General features: G+C 39.0%; 1 protein-coding gene across 2 annotated transcripts; it reads left to right on the top strand.

The window, feature by feature from the left end:
* Positions 1-3,406: 3,406 nt before the first annotated feature.
* On the top strand, positions 3,407-21,640 carry LOC138616329 (AN1-type zinc finger protein 3-like). 2 transcript variants are annotated; one of them, XM_069690570.1, is made up of 7 exons: positions 3,671-3,762; positions 9,411-9,486; positions 10,894-10,934; positions 11,605-11,793; positions 13,353-13,418; positions 15,498-15,713; positions 19,490-21,640. In XM_069690570.1, the coding sequence occupies exons 3-7, from the start codon at positions 10,907-10,909 to the stop codon at positions 19,642-19,644; spliced, it is 654 nt and encodes a 217-aa protein (XP_069546671.1). In that variant the 5' UTR covers positions 3,671-3,762; positions 9,411-9,486; positions 10,894-10,906; the 3' UTR covers positions 19,645-21,640. The 2 variants fall into 2 exon arrangements, with proteins under 2 accessions (XP_069546670.1, XP_069546671.1); XM_069690569.1 differs by lacking the exon at positions 9,411-9,486 and having other exon boundaries at positions 3,407-3,762.
* Positions 21,641-27,088: the final 5,448 nt, after the last annotated feature.

Here is a 27,088-nt window from a genome sequence, read left to right as displayed (position 1 = left end):
GGCAACACAGAAAGGCCCCACCCAGCCTTCTTGCAGTAAAGCGACAATGATAACCACTGCACCATGATGCTGCCCTACTCCAGATATTCAAATCAATGATGCTGTTTTCATAGTTGACTTAACTTGGTAGCCTAATCCTTTTTTCTCATATAGGCCCTCAGTACAAATCTACAAGCTTGACATGCTCTGTGTCCTCCAGTCAGTGATAGCCAGCCTGCCCATCTGGGGATGACATTAAAAGATAACAAAGATTCTCCTTTATGGACAAATGTGTTTTCCATAGATTTCCCATACAATCCGTATCAGCATGTTGATGAGAGCCTGCCTCTCATATTAGCAACCATGAATCAACTGTTATCATCGACACATGGGCTAATGCAAGTGTAGTTGGGTAATCAGCAACTGTACAGGCTGTGATTTGTTATCAAACCTATAAATAAAGATTTTACATTGGTTGCACGAGGGCTGTGATGTAAAATATTGATTAGGCCATACTGGGTTATGCTCAACATCAATTAGATTCACAGAAAAATTTAACCCCTTCACCTGTAACATAAACACAATGTGACGTTTTCAAGATGAACAGAGTTTCTGCTTCTTTGATGTGCAAATCAATTTGTTTGTGGCTGAAACTTTCGGTTGGTGGTGGTATCAAGGACATTTTTCATTGCAGTTTTACATGGCTGTGGTGCTGTCCTTCAGTGTGAACAACAAAACATCACTAACCATACCCCTCAGTGACTAAGAGGAGGTCAAGAGACTGTCAATATATTCTGTTATGCTGGATCTGAAATTAAATACAGGCTTTTACATATCAAAGATACTCAATAACAAGGAGAGCAATGCTCAACATTTAATTTCACTATTCTAGGTATCTTCAGCGAGCTGAATTTTCTAACCCATGTTTGATCCAGTGTCTAATTAATTCCTTAAGTTCTTGTGTTTATTGCAGGGGGGGAGGAGGGGGGGGGTATACGGTATGTGAGGAGAGGGGATCTGTCTTTGAAGTGGTGTTCGCCAAATCTCTAGAGGACAACCAAGCCTGAGGCTGGACTCGGGCTGTGGGGAAGGAAGCAACAACCGATTCTCCACTGCAGGGCCAAAACTGGGGCTTGCCATGGCCCTGTTTGCTACACTGAATTGCCTCTGTTATCTGTTTATTTGAAACAATATATCCCACCAGAAATATAATGTCTTAAGGTGGCAAAATGTCAACAGTGAAAAGACTAAAAGTTTGCTTTGAATGAGACTGAGCAGCAAATAACAACTAAAGCTTTGCTAGCATTGTTATGCCCTGCACTAGAATAAAGGCTCTTAGCAACACTGAAAAACGACGTTCTGCTATCCTCTGCGGTATACCCCTCCCTCTGCCTAACTAGCTAATGAAGTATCGGCTATCTATCTTCATTTCACCCAGGGCCCACTTGTCCTTCCCTGCAGACAGAAGCCACTTCTTGGCAGGTCTTGCTGAGGGGAATCCAAACCTCCTGGCTCTAAAGTAAAGTGCTGCGTTCTTCTGAAAGTCATTTTGAGGTGAAAAACAGAACTCAGTGATGGTATTTATGTTGTTGTATAAGACAGCACCATCAATATCTGTGAATATTGAACAACCCTTTTCCTGTAAGCTTCAAACCAGATAGCTATGTCTGTAATCATCTATGATATCAGCAAAACAACTGTTTTCCTCACAAATTGCTGACTGATATTGTGAAACATTTGCTCAAAATTAATCTCACAACCTTTAAATTAATCTTGAATTAACTTTGAGGTTGGTTGAACCTTTTGACTATCTAATTTTTGTATCTTTGACCTACAACCACACTTCAAAACCAACAACACTATTTGCTGTTAATAACATAGGCTAATGCATGTAAAGTAGTCTTTGCAAAACTGCTGTTTAATAAATGTAGTTTATCTGATAAAAAACCCCGTCAGTTTTAAAGCCATCAGAGATACACAAATCCTTGTTAATCTTCAAAGCTCATGTGTTCGAGTTAGATGCCAGACAAACATGCCTGCATGAGGCAATAGTTGAGAAATATAGACGCAGTTCATATTTTAAGTTTCAAAGTGGAGTAAATTATGATGAATATGTAGAGAGCCTGAATTGCAAATAAAATAATAAGACAGTTATTATTTTCTCCTTGCCTTATAACAAACAAACAGAAAAAAAAACTGTCTCAAGTTGTGTTCATTCTAATGTGCCATCAGCATAATCGACAACGACATGCACATATGATGCATTTAACAAAACACAGCTTTTATAAAAAGTTATTATGGACATATTTGGGTCAAAATGTTTCCCGTGTGAAAAACCTACTGGATGTTGTATGCTTATGTTTACCTTGTTAACATTTGCATTAGTCTCAAATTACCTATTCTAAGCAATTTAAGGTGAAAAAAGGCATTTAAAAAAAAAGCACTTGCAAATGTAGTCTTTCAAGAAAGCCTGCAGTTTTGTCAAATATCGTTTGAACATGAAAATATTCTGGATCAGACTCAGTGCATGTATTTCAGCTTAGAATAAATTACATGTCCATTACTGTGCTTTTTTTTTTATGCCCAATAGGCTATGTCACAAAACCCTGAAAGTGAAACTTCTAAAAGGAACTCTATTTTGCCTGACCAGTGGGTCTACAATGTTGTGTTAAGACTGTACAATAACTCACCTCTGGCAAAATCCATCACACAACAATAACACCGTTGTCTGTTTTTTCTTGTTTGTTTAAATATATATATAAAACTTTGCACTATTGTTTAGTTAGTTATTTTATTCTATTTATTGTATATACTGTGCATTTTTATATTTAATATTTTTTTTACTGTTATTTTATTGCTTTCCTGTATCTATAAATGCTGCTATAGCGAAAAAAGTTCCCCTTGGAGATTAATAAAGTAACTATGTATCTATCTATCTATTTCTTTTCTGGTAAAATTTCAGGCAAGGAGTTTAATTACATCTTTGTAGCTACATTTCTGAGATGAATACTGTTAATTTAGAATTTGTTTTTAGGAACAACGTATCGAATATCAATTTTAGTATGGGCACAAAACAACCAAAATAATTGTGGAAAGTGGTGAAAATACTGGCTAAATCTATCCTTTTCTGCTGTACATGCAGGCTAAAGACACTGCCCACTGTCAGTGCTCAGGGCTGTCTAATTGTAGGAAGGTAGTTTTTTTATGGATCGTACCATAATAACTCAATCACACCTCAAAATCAAACCTTTAAAACGAGTCATTTACGGAGACCTAATGGTATTTTAGTATACGCAGTGTTTACAGTTAATATATCTGTATTTATAGTCACTTTCTATCGAAAAACACAAGTCTAACTTTTGTCTTTCCAGTTCCCTACACCCCCCCCTCTCTCTCTACGAGTGGTTCGCTCCTCACTCCAGCTGATCGGCCCAGGATCCCCGGTGGCTCTGTGTCCGTCGTCGGCTTTGACGGATCCAGCGTCTCGACATCGACTTAAAACTGCTAAAAATCTTACGGAGCCAGTGGCCGCTCGTGTCGGCAAGTCGTTCGCCTTACACCGAAACTCAGACGGACAAATCTGCTCAGGGTATCGGCCGCATACTTGTCAAAAGCCGAGGGGATCTAAACGCAAACAGGAGGCCCTCACTCCATCCACGGATTCACCTGCTACGCGGAGAGCCTGACACGGGAGACCGACATGGGGGACACGGGGAGCGAGGGCAGCAAGCCTCCGAGTAACGTTAACGTTATCCCCCCGCGCTGCCCCTGTGGTTTCTGGGGGTAAGCCGAACGACCTGTCAAATGTCTTGCTTTCAAATGCTTTCTTTTCCCTGACAAACAGCTAGCGGAGTCGATAGCCACGAGCATTAGCAGCTCAAACAGGGATGAGCCGCTTTTCTCGTTATATCCCCCTCCCCATTGTTTTGTAGCACGAGCTGCTGGCTAACACCAGCTGGCCTCGGTAACCTTATCCTGCAAAGTGAGGAAACAAGAGTTGGGAGTGAATAAGCCCAAGGGTGACGTGACAGGTGTGACAAGCGCTGACAAACTCGATAGTTAAAGGTACTAAGTTCATACATTAAACAGTCGGTGAGAGGTATCACACTCTACGGCCATTAAACCAAAACTGAACAAGTACCCTGAGCATGTGTGTGCATATGGCCACAAACTGGGCACACATTGACACAGTATGGTTATTTTTACACAGGTATTCAAAGGCATATATATAACTATACTATTGAGACTATACAATATAAATGTATAACAAAAGTGAGATAAACTTACATTTTGTTAAAAATATAAGTGCAACACTTTTGGTTTTGCTCCCATTTTTCACAAGTTGAGGTAAAAGATTAGAAGATAAAAATGTATTTTATGCGCACAAATTTAAAAGAAAATGTATCTGGTGTGAACATCATATGCCTCAAAATGAGGGTGATTTTTTTTTAATTTTTTTTTTTTTTAGGATTTCCAATTGTTTTAAAGGATTTTGTTATAGTCTTCAGTTTTGAGCTCAGTTGTAAAACTTTACAGACGATATGGCACCCAACCAGGCCAGTGATGGCTGTGCTTTCACGCTTATCGTTATAAGCTACAAGAGCCGCCTTTGTACACTAAACTCCTCAATTCACAATATGTCTTAGGAAATGATGTATTTGTAGGTGACAGCTTGCCTGCTGAGTGGTTCAACAAGAATGGAGGTGACGGAAGACATACACCATTGCAATGCCAGCCACCAGATCTCCCCAGAGATGTTATTTCAACGAACATAAGCGAGGTCCTGACTGCTTTTCTCATGAGTTAGTGATGATCCACCTGATCAGAGTTTCCCGGGGTTCCAAATATCTTGAGTTTGCACCCAAAATCATGGCAACCCTGTCATTTGATGACTTCACCTGAACCCTTCACCTTTTGCTACAGTACCAAAATACACCAATATTTCCACTTTTTTTTTCCCATTAAATATTGTTCATATTCACAACAGAACAGTGTACCACTGTGAGAATTTGCCCCTATTTTGCAATGCTTTTGAGCAATTTCTGGGTTTCTCGGTTGTTACAGCAATGACATGGACACTTATAACACTGGTTTAAATGTCTTCCATATTTATCCTGAATCCAGATATATTTTCTGAATTTTTCTATCACCCATAGTTATTTGGTCATAGTGTACTCAAATGGAGATGAACAAGCATTTCTAAATAAAGTGGAGTCCCACTATGTTGACAGACTATTGCTGGACACTAAAACATGCTCCTGAATACAAATTTAGGCAAAAACAATACAGTTGTACATTTTAGATGTCATTTTATATATATTTTAAGTAACAATAGCCATTTTTATGAGTAAGTAATGTATACTGAGCCACTTAAAAACTATACCTGACAGAAAAATTCTAAACATAGATTAAAATTCAGCATAAAAAGTACCAAAAAGTCCACCTGTCGTAGTTTGAATTAAAAATGTTTTGCCCAAAGTTATTTAATTTTATTTCTGTATTGAATATCAGAGCTGATTTATTTTGAATAGAGCCCGGCCGATACTGTACTTTTTAATCCGATATTAGGAAGTAAAAGAATTCTGATATTGCTGAATCAGCTGATGTTCTTTACATATATTATGTATGTAACATATATTTAAGCACATTTTTTGCAATTATTTGTCACATGTGGCTATCAAATACTTTGCAAAGTTGTGACAAAATGTAATAAAAGCAGATATTTTTTTTTTTTTACAGTTAATTGCCCAAAATGATGTTAGTGTGCTGAAACGGTGAACTTCACCTGGAATTATATAGTTATAATATAAATAACTATGAAAAAAAACAAAAATAGAACAATTTCTAATTTACCCTTCTCATTTGGCTTTAAGATTTTTCTGGAAAAACGCTTTCATGTCAGCCACCGTATATACATACCGATATATCTGAGGTAAGATAGGCTAAGTCAGGCTCTAATTTTAATTCAATTAATCATAACCTTTGTCAGATGCAGGATTGGCTTCAAAACAAGCCTGCCCACATCACAATATGCACCTCTCTTTCATCATGAGAGACATGTACAGTGAAAAGTTTTTAGTCTTTTTGGGCTTAGTGTGTCAACACAACATTCTGTAACATGATATTTCTTCAGTCTTAACTCCAGCTGGTTCACCTATGTTGTAAAGGCAGGTAGACCCCATAGCTGCAAAAACAAGACAGTAGACAACTTTGTAAAACTGGACTAATTAGAAGAGCGTTGGTAGACGGACCATCTCTAGCAGAGGAACTGCTGTTCTAGCCAATGACGATGCGTCCTTCAGAGAACATGAAGGCCAAGCTGAACTGGAACTTGCCTTAAGGTGATAGTATGCCCTCTCATAGAGTGAGGTTCTTCTGTATGGGCTTTGTTTTAGAAGTATGTGATCCCTCAGAAGGACGATTATGATATGTCAGGGGGGATGCTATAAAAAAATAAAGTAAAAAAAAAGGAATTGGTAAGAGACACCCACAACTTTTTTTCCCTCAATGTTGCAGTCTTGAAGTAAAAGTACTATTAGAACCCTTTGGTCCTGCCACCGACACACAGCTTGTTCAGTTCGTAATGCTGCGAATGCAAGTGCTTTCATCAGTGGGCCACAGGTTGAAACCACAATTGTGTTACTGCTTTCATGATACATGAAGACTGAACAGACATTTATTCGAGTGAAAATCTTTCATGTTTGACTTGTACATGCCTCTTTCCACCTCATACTTTTTTGCAGAGGTGCAGTCAGGTGCACCATGTATGACTGTGACTGGTGCTTTATAAGCTATAATTACATGTGACATTTTAGCAAGAGATGTCAAATTCATCATTGTACACTTCCATCTGTAATGTTCCCCTGGGAGCAGCAGGCTCGATTCTCTCAGTGTTCTTTGAGAGGAGAGGCAAAGAAACAAGGGGAAAGAAAAAGAGTCCATTTTTGTTGACTTTTTCTCATTTTGGTATTAGAGAGTTGTCTCTGAGCCTGGAGAGTGAGATGTTTAGATTTTGATTTATATTCAGACTAATTTGTCAGAACAGCTCTCACTGCAGCTTTTAGAATTTACCACAATAAAGTGAGGATATTGAATGCCATGTTTAGGTTACCTGATTCGGGGAAATAAATACGAGACTTGGTTGCATATCAAAGCAACCTGCCATAGATGGCTTTAGTAATCCCAAACAATATTTGGGTACTTTTTATCTTTTTCACATACGGTAAATCTATCTGTTGGTACAGTAGCTTAATTTTTTTTTTTATCATGCCTCAACAGATATGAGCCTAGTTATTTACAATCTGCGTGTGCAAGTTTTACGCTATCATTTGTGTTGAAATATTTTTCCAGGTTGTTTCTTGATGTCGATTGTATGTGTACAATGTGTACAATGTATGTGTATGTCCGTTAGTTTTGTGCATGTGTCTGTGTAACTCCTTGTCAAACTTGACAAGTTCAGCTGGAGTGGGACTTGTATCGCGTAGCAAGTTGAACATAGTCATGTTTCTCTGTTATGTCCCAACACTGTTTGCTAAAAAAAACCATTCTAAATTCACAGCTGCTGTTTGTTGCTCCTGTACTATATTTGTTGTAGACCACTGCTTCAATGAAATTTATTTTCAGGTTCAAATATGTTTTTATCTTAATTTTAATTTACAGTGCTGGGTATAGAAGTACTATTCTGGTACGTGGCAGCAGTATGTATTGTGAAAAACAAGGTATTCTTGAAATTCAATTGAGAAAGAGATTGTGTATAGAATTATTAGACTGGTGGAGCTGTTTTTTGGCAAAAAAGGTAATTTAATCCACTTTGCCATCAAGCAGTCCTTTTTAGTGATGTGCAGTATAACATTGCTGGTAATGGCCTGGTACATTTAGAGATAGCTTTTACTGTATGGTATGCATGAATAAGAAGTTGATTTCTAAAAATCCAGACGACTGCACTACCAGCCTAAGGTAATGATTTCATATCAGCACAAAAGATATATAATACTGAAAAATGATGAGCGTTGCTGTTGCCAAGGCTATGGAGAATTGCTGGATTAGTTAAGTAATTGCTTAATCAATTAGTTTATTAATTATTTCTATCTTGCAATTCATAACAAAAACATGTTAGATCAATAGAAGCATTGAATGCATGAGCGGCAGACAATGCATCGTACAAGCAAAGTGCTTAAGAAATTAAAAGATAGTCTATTTTAGGTCATAGTTATTACAGTTTGAGAAAACGTACTTCTACAGCTGTTTCGTTTTTCTCTCTGCAAAGGACACAAAGCAGAGCACGTTATGTTGTTCCACACCATATGGGCTGATATAAAATACAATGATGTACCAAAAACCCCATGACGGAGCATCAAAGTGAACTTGCTGTTTAACTTGCTTAACTCAGATCCATCTGTTTGTCTATGTTCCAGGTGACTGCTCAGCTGTATAAGCTGTGAGGATAAGGCTAAGTTGCCTTTTATGAAATGTCAGAAGCTGGTTGTTATAAAACTGTTCAGATCAGTGTTATTTCCAGGCATTTGTCTTTGCATGTCAGAAAACATTTAAAAAACTTGCACATTTTTGGAACTTAAGCAACATATTTAAATTCCTTTAGGTAATGTAAAAGTTAGGATGTCCTTTATTTTCAGTGCATTTGTAAGTATTGTTTTATTTAAAAATGGACTGTCTTGGTGTTTGACAATGCGTTGCCTATTGAGTTTTTGGTGGACGAACAAGCTTGATCAGCCTTTACAGTTTATATTAAAGCCAAAGATGTGTTTCCAGAGCAAATGTAGAACTGCAGGGAATTATCTGTCTTACATAAAACTCAGTTTAGTCCTTCTCTATCTCTTGTTTTTTTTTTCTTTCTTTTTTTTTTTTTTTTATCTCCAATAACCCCAGATATACCATCGTCTTATCATTAATTCAGCCCCACTTGGGGGTGACAATGTCTTTCAATACTTTCTATTAACTGACTTCTGTCTGTATTTATGTCATATTTAAAATTTTACTGCTTACGCCATTTGTATTTAATAGACCCTCATTCCTTCAAAACCATCACCCATCCAATCCCTCGCTGCTTTGTGTCACTCAAAGTGAATTACCAAGGCGACGGAGCCCATCTTCCTGTCTGTTCCAATCAGATAGTCTCATTAGTAACAGCAGTGGGCCAACTATGAAACAGACAGGTTGTATGCACTCCGTTCAGACTTCACTCAGCCTAACAACCATGGACTCATGTCTTTCCTGTATAGTTTTTCTTGCCCTTCCTCATCTGTTTTATATCCTTAATGAATCTGTGCTTTGATTACCTCTGATTTTTAAGGCTGATAACAGGATGTGACTTGTTGTTTACCCGGCATTGGTTTCCTCCCTGCCTACGTCTCCTGATGAGGTTTCTCCCCTGTCCTAACTTTTTGCTTCCTCCTTTCTCTTTTATACCCAAGACGACACAGCACCCAGACTGACAGACAGCCCTCAGGTTGACTGCAGCTGACCCTACATTTAGAAATGAGGACAAAGGTGTGCAACGAAGCGCCCAAAATAAATAGTATGTGACTGATAGCAGCGACCGTCACGCTCAATGCACAGACAGTACGGACGAGAGCTGGAGAGGAAATGAGAGGAGCCCTCTCAGAGGAAAGCCAGAGCCATCTGTTGTAAAAGTGCTGTGCTACTGAAATCCGCAAGGCTTCAGTGATCAACGCCATAACAATAGCTGTTTCATATCAAAGGTCTTCATCTGTGATCAGGAAGGGAAAAGTATGTTTAGGAAACCGTACGCGATTTCCATCGAAATCCACAAATGACTCAGGTAACGGAGCTTTTGTAGTTGGTAAACGGGACAAGTTAATGAGGGTTTTCATTTTAACCATTTGTTGCTCACCTTCATCAGACCAGTTGAGTGGTTGTCATGTCAGCTGTTGCCATCACACGGCCTGGGAGCCTTTACATTTTCAGTGGAAATTAACAGTTTGCAAAATTGAGCTACCGTGTTTCACCATACTGATACTTTCAACCCCACTGCCACAGAGTCAAGGATTCAGTTAATGTACAGACAGCTGACCATTGACTTAACCATTACCTATGATTTAACAATGATAAAATATATTAACTATTACAGATAACTATACAATAGTAGAAAAAAAAATGCAACTCCACCGTAATATTGACTTATCAAGTTGTTTTGGTAAACTTCTTTATTTTACATGCTAGCGCACATCCCCACAATCAATTAGGAGCTGCGTGTGCATGGGCACCAGATAAGTCCCATATATACTGTATACTTTTAGCTCTAGTTTGGTCAACAAGGTCCCGATAAAAATAACTGGGTCCTTAGCTATTAGCTGATGCTCGCTTTGTTTTCACCAGTCAACAGTTGATATGTGTCATTGCTTAAAAGTTACATTTACAGCACAGTCAGTACGTGTGAGCTTGTTTGCTGGGCATGGGCTGATGAGACTAATTACTTTATGATTATTTAGTGTCTAAAAAGATGATACTCGGATGATGATATACATTTATTGCATATAAAACCAGTTTTTAATTCCTAATCGAAGTTGTGTTGTGTTGCAAGAAAGAAGCTCTAAACAGAAGTCACACCTCAAACTTATTCAGCCCTTGATTTAGTGTGCCACATAAGCCTTGACAGCCTCATACTGTTAGTATAGCAGCCCTGGATTCTGTAAATAATTTAAAACTAGCCCGGATCACCCTCCTTATCTTGAATTTTTCTCTGCCGGGAACCTAAATGAAAAATAAAGTCTCAGCCTGTGACTGGGGGTCATGGAAACATGTTGTTACTCCTGCTGTGTGGATACCCACCAGCAAAAGGCACTTGAATTTTCTTGCATCCTTCTCTGCATTTTTTTTTTAACTCTTACAAAAGGTACTTAAATAACTCACTCATATTCCTTCTCTTTTCCCCAGATCGAGCAAAACTATGAATCTCTGCTCAAAATGTTTTGCGGGTAAGTTGTTGTTCTGCATTTCAAACAGCATTTTACTACTTTCTTAAATTTAACCTGTATATCTCGCCTGTATCCAAAAAGTATTTGCCTGAAAACCATGAGGCATTTACTATTATATTGTCTTTTTTTTCACCAATAAGCTGAGCCACTTTTCCTTCTTAATTCAAGAATAGAAACTTTTAAAGTGTGGAACTTTTTCCTTTGCTACAAAACTCACCAACATTTTCTGTCTCCTGCACAATCTTCACCACTTGCATACAAATCTCACTTAATCCCATTTAGCATCTGGCTCAAGGTGGTCGATTCCGCTCTTCTCTTTGCTGAAGTTTTGGGGTTATTCAGTGTAATGTTCATTGTGTGCATTGGGCCAACATGAGGGTTTGTCCTGTGCAGTCCAGAAGCAAGTTACACCAGAATATTTTGTCCCGTCTCGCTCAGACTATAATCACATCCTCTGATAAAATCAGTGCCAGGAATATGAGGAGAAAGCTCTGCCCATTTACATTAAAATTTGATCAAAGCTGTGTTGGTGTACCGCGACTTCATCCAAGGATGCACTTCTCTGCCACACTTTTTTGGCTTGCGGCCCAAAAGTTAACAGCCACTGAATACCCCAGAGATGATAGATGCATTGAAACATGAGTGTTTCACCATGTCCCTTTTTTCACAGACATCCAGAAGAAACAGCCAAATGATGATTGTGCCCCGAAGGCCTCTGCGAGCTCCAGCAGCAGCCAAGCAGACATCTTCTGTAATGAAACAAACAGCAGCATTAGTCAGTCCCTGACGTCGACGCCTAATGCATCAGAAGACACTTTGCCCGGAGAGACGGGAGTGACATCTGTACCTGTTCAGGACGGTAAGACAGCAGTTAATCAGTGGGCTTGTTGTTTGGACCTCTGTACAGTGGAGCATGAAGCCTGTGTAATGGGGTCTGCTTGGTTTTGATGGCTTTCCCTACTCGTTGAAGTAATGTACGCTGACTAAGCTGCAAATTTAGAAGTGTGTTTAAATGCACAAACTCTTAATTTTTGTGGTCAAAACCAGTGTGTAGTATATCTTCTTGTGGAGGACATCTTTGTCTAGAAGACTGCCACTATTTTCTGCCAGCTGAGGCAGCAGTAACAGCAGCTGCAGTGCCCCGGCCCAGGCTATATTTGTCCTCATGGCACAGATAGAGAGAATGATAGGAAAGGGTATCTATTCAAAACTGAAGGTTTTAAGAGGACACCTACAATTGCCAAGGCATCTGTCATAGCTATACAGTGACAAGGTTATTTGTGGAGGCCAATTCACTACAGGACAATAAAGTGGCTACCAAATGGAAGTGCAGAACATAAAGAAAATAAAGAAAAAGAGCTTGATATCACATAATATTTCAGATTTTTAGAATTAAAAAGTACCTCTCCGATCTGGCTTGCAATTCAGTCACAAACTGACAAATTCATTCAGTAACGGCTGCTTGTGATGTACCTCAAACTTCCAACTTAACACGTGTCTTATTACTAAATTAATTCCCATAAGAAAGATGAGACTGATATGGAAACATTATGTTAAAGTTACATGTTTTATTGCCAGTTGAAATGATTTAATGAGTCCCTGTAGCAGAAAGTCAGAATAATATTACTAAGAAGGAGTAAATGACACCATCTTACTACCTGAGGAAATGTTTAATGTCCCCATTCTAGGAAATGTCAAGGCATTGTAGTGTATTTATTTTAAAAAGTGAAATGCAGACATTTGACTCTAGTATTACACATTTTTTAACCAACTTTTTAAAACGGTATCTGGAACAGGTGGATCATTTAACACGTCTTTGGTACAACCGTAACTTTTCTTCCCACCCACAGCCAGCCATTTCTTGGCTGCACACAAGCACACTGCGCTCTCTCTCCTTCACCGATATCTGTCATAGTTACTGGTGGGAAAGGAAAAAAAGCTCACAGCATAATAAAGGATTTCTCACATCCTAGTCACGGTCTTTTCATCCTGTGGAAAACGGTACCAGAGTATCCGGGCAACCACCAGCAGATTCTCCCACAGCTTTTGTCCTCAGGCTCTTATGATCATAAACTCCGGGCCTTTCAGTGTAACCTCACACATGATTCACTCTGTCAGTCATTTCCAGTTTCTAATTTTTTTTACACAGCTGAGTGGCTTCTATATTATACGTTTCTGTAGTGCGTGGGAGTTTCTGGATGAGCACGGTTTTGTGTGTGTCTGCATGCATTTAGGACTTCTAATACACTTTTCAATTGTATTCTTTAGTTTTAGATTATTTATTGTTGAATTATTCGTTTGTCTGCTGAGATAAATTACTAATGCCCTTATGTCTTCTCTTTTTCCATTGTCCTTTCTCATCTCTGCTGTCTTTCTTTTTTTGTTGCTTTCCTTTTGCTCACTACATCTTTCTTCCAGGAGTATCCAGCACAGACGCAGCCTTGGGTTCACTCTCCACTCCCACAAAACGATCGTTTGAGTCAGGTATGCTCTACAACTGCAATATTCATAATTGTGGTTTAGCACTGTGATCTTGTCATGTCCACTTAAGGAGCTTAGGACCAAGTAGCATTGACAACGCTGGATTGATCCAAAATGCCTAGGTTAATTGTTCTTCCAGGAGAAACAGCAGTGGGAAGGATATTGGGGACACAACAGAGCGTGCAAATGTAAAAGCCGATCATGCAGTAACCAGAGTGAATGAAGACTATGAATATACAGTGTATGTAGTCGTTACACAGAATGTTAAACTGCGATAGACATCTAAAATTGCAAAGGTCAGACAGGAAGAAAGCATTTTAGCTCAGTGGTTAACATCATCGCATCACAGCAGGGAGTTCCTGCAGTTGATTGTGTAGACTAAAAAAATTAACTTGAATTATCAAAGAGGAAACAGCCCACAGTGACACTTTCTGGCAGAGTTGAAACGTGTGTACGTGTGGAGCTGGTTCAGGCCACAGCAGTATATGCAGCATCGATTTAAAATAAGCTGAACGAGGTCTATAAAAAAAAACCCACTGCAGACTCTCTCTTCATTGTGCTTTCCCCCTTAAGTGACACAACATGCTGCACTCACACACACACACACACACACACACACACACACACACACACACACACACACACACACACACACACACACACACACACACACACACACACACACACACACACTCGCACATGACTTAAGGCAACTGTGAAGTGGGCAAGGCTCAGTAACGGTGTGTGAACATGTTGATCCCTTGTCTCGTGCGGTGGGATCATGCGAGTAGCACGCCATAACACACATGCACACACAGCATCATTTAAACCTTCTGCTGTTGGCTGAGTTGATGTTTTACTTTTTACGGTCTCTCTGAATGAGGTGTCTATTTTAGTTTAAAGCCTGGATACACTGGATTTACTAAGTCTGTTTTACAACCTATTACACATTAAAGTTATATTCAGTTTTCTAACAATCAGTTTCCATTACAAACACAACAAATGTCTTTTGTCTTGTTTTCGAAAAAAATAAAAATAAAAATAAAACAACCTACAAGTCATTGACTCACTTAAATTTGCATTTTCAGACCATCTGCATTGGCTGCAGAGATGTTCTAGGACAACAAACAGCAGGCCAGATAGGAAGCCATTTTCTCACTACATACAAAAGCACATGTAGAGACACGCATACACACAAATAAAGCGATCGATGGGGCAGCTAGGGGGCGATCTGACTTCTCAGCTTGGCCTAGTTCTCAGAGATTTATTGAGCGCTGATCTGCATTTCGGCCGGGCCAGGGAAAAAGTCTCCAGGATTGATGAGAAAAGCTGAGTTGAAGTTCCAGCCGACCAGCGGCAGCTCACTCCATGCTCCTACTGTCTCGGATGCGGGGCGACATGTAATCTAATGCAGGAGAACTATTAATCTCTTTTTTTATTTGACACAAAGAAGAGATTTTGTCTCAGTGTGTTATCATCTGCTCTCTCCCAGTTGCAGACTGCAGTGAATCAGAGAATTTGTATTGTTGGAAGTCTGAAGCTTTCTCCTGAAATTCTAGTCGAAGCTGCCGTCCTGGACACACGGGAGATGAATGCTTTTTGGATTATTATGTGCATAGGGCAGAAATAAAAGGTTTAGAAGAGTTTTGACTTCAATTTAATCGGTAGATGGATTATTTGGAACTATTTCAGAAGGTGGATTTACCTTCACACGCATCTTTGCAACAGAGAAGTGATTCATTTAAAGGTGCAACTGTTCACCTAATTTTCATTAAATTACCTTTTTTGAATGTTAAACAGCATCGTGTTTTAACTCCAGTAGAAAAAGAATAAAGATGCAAAAAAAAAAACCGTGACTTTTAATTTTCTGAGATTTGGCTCAATGTTGCTCCAGACTTTCAGTACCTCAGTGCATTAATGATATTTCCAGAAACTCCCGCCGTATGTTTTATTACTTGCTTGTACAAAAAAAAAATACTAATTTGAAAAATTATTTCTGGAGTTTCAGTTTTGAAGCAAATTGATTGCAATTAATAGTCTTTTCCTCTGATGTTTGTGTACATTTGCTTTTTTTGTCTCCAGCCTCAGAGTCAGAAAGTGATGTTTCACCCGAGAAGCGAGCAAGAGTGGGCGAGGCCCCGGAGGGTGAGGAGTCTTCATCGTCGTCGTCATCTTTGTCTGCATCATCACCGTCATCCTCGTCTCGCGGCGGCTCTAAACAGCGGAGCCGCAAGCGTTGCCATCGCTGCCAAACCAAACTGGAGCTCGTACAGCAAGAGCTGGGTTCCTGTCGCTGCGGTACGATTATACTTCCCTCTCTATATACATATATATATCTATATATATATATAAATATATAAATATATAGATATCTATATATCTATATATAGAGAGAGAGATATATATCTCTCTCTCTATATATAGATCACTGTATGTATGACCCATGAAGAGACATGCTTACATGCATGAACAGGCCCAGTCACACATCAAAGCATCCAGTATTTTATGCATGTAAAGTGGTAGTGGTAGCTTTTATTAAGAGCCTCACTTGTATACGTGAGGTAAAAAAATGACTGCAGTGATTAATATTGGCCTCTTAAATATCTAATTTAATTTTGTTTAACTTGGTCTCAGTTTTGTTAATTTTGCATCTAGTGCAGAGAAATGCCTCTATTACCTGGGCATGTGTTTGTGTGTTGACGGAAATGTCGATGACCGGAGTGCTTTTGCTAGCCTTGGGGGACCATTACACAAACCCTGAATGTTTCACATTGCACATAAAACATAAGCCAATTACCGCAAACACTAATGCAGTTTAAACCAATACTTGGCTTGCTAATCAACTTGTTTGCATACAAATTAAAGTACTTAAAAAGTCACAGCTCCTCACTGCTCAAAGAGCAATCTGCTTAAACCAATGCAATAATTTCTAAATTGGAAATTGACTTGCCTTTTTTCCACCAGGCGCTGCTTAATGCATGGGCCATCCATCCTTAATAGTCTAATGCTTACTATGAAAACATGCTTTCTTCAGACGGAAAGGGGAAATGGTGGCAATTATACTGATTTCTGTCGATTGCTGTGATTGCAGATTACTTTGCTAATGGTTCGCCCCAATATTCCACAGTGCAAGCCAAGAAAGTCTGATAATGAGTTGAAAGCATGAATGCTTTTTAGATTGTAAATGGGGAAGAAAAGATAGCTCCAGCAGAGAATCTGATCCAATGTTGTCACACCCAGCAGGCTTCTGCTGTCACAGTGCCTCTAATATTCATCTTGCTAAGTGTTAGTATGACAGAGTAAAAGTAATGGAATTAAATAGCTCATTAAGTCATATCTCCTGATGTGGAGACCCAGCAAAATGTATTTACCATTGTCATTCACCCTCCAAGCAATAGTTCAAGAATTTCTTATTTTAAATCACAGCTCAAACTGTGTGTGGCATGTTTGTTTTTACTGACGGATGCCCGATTTCTGTTTTTTTTTTAATTTTTTATGAACACGCTGTCTCCTTGTTCCTCTGATTAAAGTTTGTTTGCAAAGTTCAAAAAAAAAAAAAAAATACGTAAAAATGATCAGCAATTTAAAACAAACCATATTCCTGTTTTTAAAAGATCACCATTTGCTGATTCATCCATTGATGCAGTAACATAGTTTAAGTTTGTGTAACAAATGTACCTGTATGGCTGTAATTTTTGTTTGTCTCAAATCAGAATGATCGACCAGGCCTGTACTACTACAAGGCCAAAATTAACATTCAGTGTTTTCAATGAGTTTGTGAGAAAGACTTAGGTTTGCATTTGGTAAAGGGTTTTGGAGCCCTTTCCCCCCCCAAATTGTTTTTTTTTTTAGCGTTTTTAAATTTGACATCATTTTGACCATTATTATTGCCACATCATTGGAAAATGTATCCAAAAATTCAAGAAAGCTAGAGCAGATAATATATAACACCCAAAAAGCTAAAGAAGTCTACTGGGGAACAACAACAGTATGAGATTTGGTAAAAGTCATTTCATTTGTTTTGATGCTCTTCACAATGGTTTTCCAGACATTTGGGTTAGGTGCTGCACCGAAGCATTACGATGATCGGGAAAACCCTGATATCATTGTAGGCTTGCTGCCCTTTTTCCAAAATGTCAAAATAATCCCTTCGGCACGTAAAAATCTCACAATCTGTTTGCCCTTACTGGCATGCTGCATGTTGTGCAGCAGCAGGGATGGTAAAAAACATTCACTGTAAATAATTAGCCTATTAATTATTGTCCTCACTACAATAACTCCCGCTGCCAAAGCTTGACGTAGAGATCGGTCGGGTTCAGGTCAGGAAGCATGTGGCCGAGCCAACGCAGCCATTTCTGCCTTGTGAGGACAGAAGCAGGAGTTAACTGGTCCCGGCTCGGAGGATGTCATTATCAGAACAAGACATATTTCCAGGCGCGAGGGGTGTGTTCATATAACTGCATTTAAATGTTTAAAGGTTTTCCTTGTAGCGTGTGTCTGTGCACTTTTCAGCTTTTCGTCATGCTTTTTTAATTTCTAGCTTTAGGTAGAATAAATATTTAAGATGGCTTGGATTTTATACAATGAAATCTCTCACAACTCCAAACTTTCAGTATATGCATGGATTTCATTATGGTCGTGATTTTTTTTTTTTTTTTTTTTTTTTCCTCAAATCCCTAAATTTCTTTCCAGTTCATTAGTGTTCTAAAAAAGCTCAACTCACCATTAAGTCACAAAATGTCAGCCGCGAGCTGGATAGAAAATTGTTGATTTCTGGGGAAACGTTACATCCAATTTTATGCAACTGTGCCTTCCAACTCCATTCGTGTGTGCTGTAATCATATAGGTTTTAATTGCACGGCAACCAAATGTCAAACCGGGCTTTTAATCACCCCTTATTAAACAGCAGCAGTGTTATTAGTGTGTATTAATGAATGAATTTAACATGATGAGAGCTAACGAGCTTCTCCGAGCTTAACGAGACTCTTACAGTGGCAGGGCCTTTTGTTAAAAGTGCTACAGAAGAGACGGAGTCAATGAGAGATGAGGGTTCTCTGCTGAAAGCAGTCAAAAGAGGAAACTATCAAACAGAATGTCTTCTCTAGCACAAAGGCCTATTTACAAAGGCATGGCTGCAGGCACTATGTATTATCTGCCCTTGGCCCTTGGCCATTTAGAAAGTTTGCTTCCCGGGATGTTTATCAACCTTAATTGACATCTTAAAGATATCGCCACTTGTAATATCTCTCGTATGTTCATGGCTGTAACGTAGTCCTTTGCCCTAAAGGGGAAGTTGTGTTTCACTTAGGTGTGTTTTACGTGTTCTACATCTTGTTACACCGCTACACTGGCAACATATTTTGTTTTGTCCGTCCTTTGCATTCTCAGGAACACGATATCGCAGGGACGCCGAGAGGGAATTTCTTCAAATTTGGCACAAAGGTTCATTCGAACAATACACTGATTAGAATTTGGTGGTCAAAGGCCACTGTGGTCACAAAACACATGTTTGTGGCTGGAACTCAAGAATTCATTCATTAACTACGACAACATTTCACCCAGGTGTCTTGACAGGATAAAATGATGAAGTGGTGACATTTTATATCCAGAAGGATAACTTCACTGTGACATCATAATGTTCTGCAGAAACACTTTTTTTTTTTGGCCATTAGTTAAGGTCTGAACTCAGAACGGACCAGTGGTCACAAAAACGTGTGTAACTTCGGCGCTGATGTTGATCAAGCGACGTAACTGGGAATACTTAGTCACGAAAGTTATAGCTTCCCCCTGCTCCATGCACGTCACGGTACTGCGCTGCTTTTGTGCGCAACAGCAGAGGTCTCAGAACTTTTTTGATTGCCTCTCGTATGCTGCACGAGTCTGAAAAGATGTGAACGTAAAATGCAACTGCAGTGGCCGGCAGACACGTGCAGCATCGAGGCTGTAATTTTAGTTGTCTTTCTTAATAACTGCAGCGGTTTCAACTACAACTGTAATACTTGTGCACTCAGTGAACACGGCGAATCAACCCCTCTCTTGTCTCTTCCACCCATAATCTCCCACCCATCCTCCAGGTTATGTCTTCTGTATGCTCCATCGGCTTCCAGAACAGCACGAGTGTCTGTTCGACCACCTGGGTCGTGGGCGTCAGGAGGCCGTCCTCAAGATGGTTAAGCTCGACCGCAAGGTGGGCCGCTCATGCCAGCGCATCGGGGAGGAGTGCTCCTGAGCAGCCGTTTGCCTGGAAGAATCTCCGTATTCAGACGGTGTCTCAGCACTTAACAGGGTTATGATTCTCCTCTTCTCATTTTTTTTTGGGTTTTTCAAGAATTTTTCAGATTTTTTTTTTTTGGGGGGATACAAATCTCCACTGTTTTCTTTTAAATTATGCTAGCTCTTTTTAAATTCCACTATTACCCACATCCTGGTTATTTCCCTCGCTTCTGTTAGCTTAATCATATCCCTGCTGCTAAGATGCCTTTTGGAAAAAAACAAAACAAAAACAACAACAACAAAAAAAAACAGGACAATAAAGAGCAAAGGAAATATATATGGTTTCTTTACCTTTTTGCAAGCTCTTGACCACACAAGAATGAATGGAGTAAGAATGAAAAAAGTGACGGAGAAGAAATGCAAGGCTTTATACAAATTTTTGTCTTGGAAGCCAGACTATATTCTTTACCTCAGAGAAGAAAATGAGGATGATGAGGAGAGCGTGGAGAAAGAAACTTACACCTACACTTTGGCTTTGGCGCTGTTTATAGACTGTGCTCTTTACCTCAAAATCAGACCAGAGCTGCTTTGTACTCTGCGCCAAGCAAGGACTTTGTGAAGAAAATGAGCTAGCCAGCCTCAGATTAAGTCAGTGTCTTACCCCCGGCCGTCCACCACCTATAATCCCAAACCTTTACGAACCCAAGCACCTGTTAGTCATCCACCTCAGGACACTAAAACTCAATCTTCCCTCCGCGTCCCACCAACTTGCATCCTTCTCTTTTGCTCTACAGGACACCATTTACTTCTTTGTTGTTAAGATAGTTGTGAAGCTCTTTCTGCCACCGTGGACGATAAAGCTGTGGTATTCAGAACTTGCAGTGTGTGCCGGACTCAGACACGCACATCGGTGGTGGCGATTGTCCTTGGATTACGCACAGACTCGTCTTCAATGTTGGGATGTCACTGATGAAGACTTAATTTGTTAAGGATTTTTCTCTGTCTTCCTCTTCTTTTCTTTTTTTTTGTCTGTCTTTATCTTCTTATTCCTTACAAGCCCTCCACTTAAGGACATTTCCTCTTCACACACACAGTCAACTTCAGTACGTGTGTGAGCCGTGTGCGCCGGATGTGTACAAACTTTACAGGACACGAGGGTAGGGGCGTGCTTTTGATTTTCTGACTGGACCTGGAATGTCTGCATTGTTACACATTACTATGCTTTTGCAAATACACATAGTCTGACCCTTATTTTATATGCTCAACTGTTGTTTCACGTTGAGCACAAATATTGAAATCAAACATTGCTGTTCACGTCGAGTTTGGACCGAAGCTGCAAGAGCAAACTCTGAGGTTCTTTTTGGGGATTGTGATGGCTATTCAGGTCTCTCATAATGTATTAGGCCTTCATTTGCAGTTATCCGCCTTTTTTAAGGACTTTTGTAGTGCCAGCTTTAAAGCAAGGCTTCATGTCTTTGATTTTCACTCCTACCAATTCTCTAATATCCCCTACTTCATGTGTTGATTTCTAGCTAGCATGATGAGATTACATGCATCCTCCTTCCTCTCTCCTTTCACTTTGGTTTTCTCATTTTTCCCTGTATTGATTGCTATTTTTTCCCTTATTTCACCGAGAGGGTGTCTCCGTCTCTTCCTCCCTCTTTCTTGTTTTCTGTACAGATGAGGGAATAGATCTGGGGTTACCGGAGTGCTGAAAATTCAAATCAGCAAATAATTACCTTCCAACTGTTTTCCTGGCGGACTGTGGAAGGAATGAACAGAAAATGCATAATGAATGAATATTGTGTATCTTAAAGAAAACCTTATTTAACCTCTTTTGCGTTTCAGACTTACTTACACTAAAGTGTAGAGCTGCATTTTTGGTTATAATGTGGTTATAAGATGGGATGGTGAATGTGGAAAATTCTATATGTTGTTTGTTTATTTTGCTTTGCGTTCTGCTTCCCCTTTCCAACTTTCAACTGAGAAAGAATAAACTGGATTAGACAAAATCTAAACATCTCTGGTGTACTTACTGACACGATGGACAGAAAGACGGATTGTTTTGTAGAGTTTACGGTTGTATTTCCTTGTTTTTCTTCTGTTTGGGTTGGACTTATTCCTCACACACTGCAAGAGAACATTTGGGATGAATACACTGTATATAAATATACTTGGCATTAAATGTATTCTTAATGAATGCACGTGTGAGGTGAGGTTAGTTATCTCAAAATCTTGTCGGCTCTCTTGTACGTCCTACCATCCTGCCAATTTTATATAGTGATGTAAACGTCTGTTTACTGCTCAGACGGATGCTATAAAGCTACTCTCATTTACTTAGCAAATCTGTTTGAATGTGTGTGTGTGTGTGTGTGTGTGTGTGTGTGTGTGTGTGTGTGTGTGTGTGTGTGTGTGTGTGTGTGTGTGTGTGTGTGTGTGTGTGTGTGCTGGTGTGTACATGCATGCTTGCTAATGGAGAATTTTAACTAAAGAGGCGTCTGATGGCTGCGATGAGTCTTGTGGGTTGGCTGCACTAATTAATGTTGTGGAAAAAAGAAAACATGTGTAGCCGCGATCAAAAGACATCTTCAAATGTAGAAGTAGGTCCGCTGCCAGCCAGCCTGTGTAATCTCTCACCCTCTTCTTCACCCGAATTGAGCAAGAAGTATGGATGTTAGCACCTAAATTTGAAATAGTTGAGAAGTTTCTGCTCTGTCAAGGTGGTACAACTTCAAACAACCCGGCTAGATAACGGACGGTGTTTAGATCTCTTGAAGCTTCGCCTGTGTGTAAAATTATCCTTTTACGTTATCAATCGGTTCCTTCAGTTTCTCAGCTGTGTCGGACCCCACATTGGGTCATCAGACATGCAGACAATATTGCAGGTGATCTCCCAGGCTCATATTTCTTAGATGTATTGTTTTTCTTTATTTTATTGATCTTGAAATATATGATCTCTGAATGATCCAATCAGGGCTCCCTCAAGGTTTATATATGTATGTAAGCATACCATATGCTGACCTACAGTGCATGACAAATCCTGAGATCCTTAATATTGGGTATTAGATTTTCTTGGCTCTGTCTCCTATTTATTTCTAATGAGAGGTACATGCAGTATGTTGCTGCTTTTCATCCTCTTGAATTTGACTTAAATCCATTGTTTTTATTTCTAATCTTTTAAGTCCCCCTCAGGCTTTTTAAAACCCCTTCTTTGTTTTTGGTTGTCAGTGTCTATACTCTTTGTGTTTCATGTTGTCTTGATTATAGCCTGACACCCAGGATTAAGACCGGTGCCAGGCTTGAGTGACAACAGCGAGCATGAGATCTGTATTTGCTGGAGGCTCCCTATAGTGTTACAGAGGGATTTGGAGGATAAGATGTTGTGGCCAGTGGTAAGTAATCTCCTTACAGCTCAACAAACAAGGAAGCGTGCCATTCTCTCCGCCTTGATTGGCCACCGTCAGTTATGTACACCCTCCTTGTATTTAGTATTGCTTTGTGAAAGACGTTGTTCCTCTCTCTGTGCCTTCATGACTCACCTGTAATCTCTCACCATTTTGTACTGCTCAAGTGGGGAAAGCGGTGACGTGTTAGTTTCCTCCTTCAAAAAGCGGGCCAGGTTGAGTCAGAGGTTAGAGAAAGAAATCATCTCCGATTTATAGTAAATGCAATAGAAGGTAACACCAAAGGATCACTTTCATTGCCTGATGCATCATAAGCTGTTTTCCAGGCAGAGCTGGTCTTATCTAACGTAATGGAATAAAGTCACTTATTAGTCTTATTAAATTTGATGAGCACTCAGTGTGAAAGCATGTCTGTAATTCCATCCGATGCATTACTTCCTTTTAAGCATAGAGGATGTTCCTTTCTCATTTGTTATGCAAATAAATGACTCACACGTGGACAACTGTTATCAGATTTAATTAATGCAGCAAATGTACTTTATACATATTTTTCGATAAGGACGGTAATCCTTCAGGTTTGTAAGATATGAGCTTAGTCATAAATGTATACTGTACAACTAAAAGGTTGTGTCTTAGTTCAATTTCACTTGATTTGTTGAAGATGCCTGCATATTATTCCACATTGGGAAAATCCTGTAGATAGACATTACAGCTACAGCGAAGCATCTATAAAGGAAATGAAGAACAAAGTTATGAGGCAATGTTTAAGAAATTCCTGCCAAAATGAAATCAAATAATGTGTAATGTAACCATTTTCAAAAGATCGTTTGTATCAAAGATGGCTTGGGGTTTGACAAAACCTGTCAAACTTGTCTTTATCATTGCCGTTAATGTCTTTGTAACACTGAATTATGCATAATGTTAAACGAGTCCCTTATAGTGATGATCTCAAACAGAATCATCAACGCTGCAGCTCCCCAAAGCCTTCAAGCTCATTGTTTTTGTCTTCAGGTCTGCTTCTTTGCAGTTTTACTCTTACGCTTTCATCAGTGTTGTTTCCAGGAGCAGCCGTATTTAACAAAAAGGCTCTCACAAACCCACTATACATTACCTGCTCAGCACCAGAAGTTGACAAAATTAGTAACTACCTGCTCAACATAGCAGATCATGTACCTGTTAAAGTGCCAGAAACTCCTTAGGAGATGGTGGAGGCTAAATCAGACCTAAAGGAAGAGGGAAAATGAACGCAAATTCATCAGGCATCCATAAAGACACCTGCAGATGAGTGCTATTGTTGCTTAGTATGATGGATGTGTTAACGCATTCACTTTATCAGATAAAAGATGATATGACGAACATAAAGTGTGGTTATATACTTCCAAAACAGTGGCTTCGTGAAACTTGTCCGAGCACGTTAATGACCTTTATACCTCAACTACAAACTAGTCTCTGTTAAAGAAATATTAAATTAGTTATATCATTGATCTCTTTCAGAGGCACCTTCATGCATTCTGCATATGTTATCTATAGTAAGTTATTGGTATTCATCATGGATTGATGTGAATTGTTTAATATTCTTTGGGTGTAACTCTATACCCAGAGACACACAAGTTATAATCCCCTCTCATACTATAGCTAATGACTCCAGCACCATTCATTACCATCCCAACCATCTTCAACCACCACAAATTGACACCGTGCTGCGGGAGCCTCAAACAGGCGTGCTGCTGACATTTGCTCAGGTTTAAAAGGAAATTAGCAGCAATGGTGGAAGAGTCAATCCCAGTATAGCCATTACTGTCTGTTGGACATATCTTTTTTTCCAATGTGACCTTTAAGGAAGAAGCTGACTGCACACTTCTCTTTAGTTACAGTCTGACTTTAACAGTTCAAGAGTGAAAGGATGAGACTTTAATGAAGAATTATTGATGAATTTGGAGGTCTGTATGACAATGAAAGGCTGTAATGGATGACAAGCAAGAGAAGGTTTCATATTTCAAACTGATCTACATCATAAATCATGGTCATACTGAATCATAAATCAAAGGCCCCTCAATGAGCTCAATCTCACAACGCTATATTTATCTTTAAAACTGCCTGAAATCACGTTTTTCAAACAGATTAGTTGCTAAAGAAATGTGTAGCCTACTACCACTAAGTCTGTGAAGAGGTTGTATAAAGCCTTTACAGCTTCAGAGAGACCTGTGTGCAATATGATAAACTGTTTCTAGTCACGTGGCTGAAGAATACGAGTTTGAAGGCTATTTTAGTAACGAGCATTGACACTTCAAATATTTGACTGCACTTCTGGGGCAGTGTTGTATCATGGGTAATCGAATTTTGACATGCAATAAGAGATTCACATTCAGACAACTTTATTGATTCTAATAAGTGCAATTTATTTGCAGTTTACCCAGTCCATTTACACAACTCACAGACAAGTAGTATAGTCATATGGCAGAGGCAACAGATCAACAGATCAACATTCAAAGGTCGATACAAGGAAAGGAGCAGCAGTATTTAATATGAATATGTTATAATAACTTATCGGTATAGATTAAAATAAGAGTGATGCAGAAACGGAAAATTGGCAACTCATATGCCACCTCTGGTTGATGCTCATTTGCATTGGTTAGCTGATGTTGACAAATATTTTCCATTAGCAGGTGCCGTTTGACACGTGTAGGCCACTCTGAGCTGGCAATCAGACTGTTACATTATTATGCAAATGTAATGTCAGTGACGCAATTGTACGATATGTTCCGAAGTAAATATATATTTAATTTCTATCTTTATTGTCAATGTCGCGCAAGCAAATTAGTTTAAAATAATTTTTAAAAAGCTTGTATTTTTACATACTGTTCAAACTTTTAATTGTAATTTATTTCAATCTCTTCCAATGCAGGAAATCTTGTATTAGAGCTACCGTCAAATCAATAACAGAGGGCTAGAGCCAAATATATTAATTTATGAAACAGTAATTGGTAATCAGTACGTGCTGGATCAGAGGTTGCTGAAAAACAACATGCGACATGAATATTAAAACCTCATTAGCATTCCTGGTAAATACAAAATAATACATATTCCTGATACATATCAGATCTATATGATCTAATATGTGATTGTGTTCCAGTTCAAATAATACAGTATGTTTGGCTAAGATGCCATTAGCCCTCAGTTATTGATTAGAAAGAACAACCAACCAAACCAGCCTCTTAAAACCTTAAGTTCTTGAAGACTTTGCAGAAAACTCTCGAGCCTTCAGGTTTTTCGTTGTTGCATATTTTGCTGTTCTGGCATATTGTCATATTGATTTCACATTACTACTACGAGGTCAACAGCATTTTATCACGTTTTAATTTCATGCACCAACTAACCATCATCACCTTGAGCATTTTTTTAGAGTGAATGAATTTATGTATTTCAGCACCCATTCTTCATGAATGTTTTCACTCCACAACCAGGTCGCAGCAAAAGATGCCATCTAATTTACCCCCAAACAGCACATATTTTTTGTCTTTTTTTTTTTTTTTTAGCTTGTTTGTAACCCCCCCCCCCCCTCTTCTGTTTCTGTCCCTCTCTTGCCCTGTCCATTCACCTCTTCTTGTCTTTTTCACCTTTGCTCTGACCATCCCCTCTCAGCTGCCCCCTGTTTCTTACTCATTGGTGTACGGTTCTGCTCCACTTCTCAGTGTGTTTCCGAGATGCATAAGTTAAAAAGTTTGAATTCAGTCTGGACTGAAGAAGCAGCTTTGACATTTGCAACACTAAAAACAAAAACGTGTTCTGCCAACTTTAAAGGAACAAAATGTTATTGTTTTTTTTTTTTAATGGTAAAATACACTTGATTAGAAGATTAATACACTGAATACTACATGTGCTAAAGTGTTTTTTTTTCATTGCCTATTATTAAATTAAAGTGGCACTCCATTACTTTACTCATTTAATTCATTTTACTCCATCTTACGAGTCCTTCTCTTTGAAAAGAACTGTAATATCTTCTGGACTGACCTTTTTAAAATGTGAAAAAAATAAGAAAAACTAAACAAAACTGTT

This window comes from Brachyistius frenatus, unplaced genomic scaffold, assembly GCF_029030835.1.
Source record: "Brachyistius frenatus isolate BFR_SWC_R1_liver_20210118 unplaced genomic scaffold, ASM2903083v1 Contig_9, whole genome shotgun sequence".
Classification (NCBI taxonomy): Eukaryota; Metazoa; Chordata; class Actinopteri; family Embiotocidae; genus Brachyistius; species Brachyistius frenatus.
The sequence above is the reverse complement of the archived record's forward strand: the minus strand, read 5'-3'. Positions and strand labels throughout refer to the sequence as shown.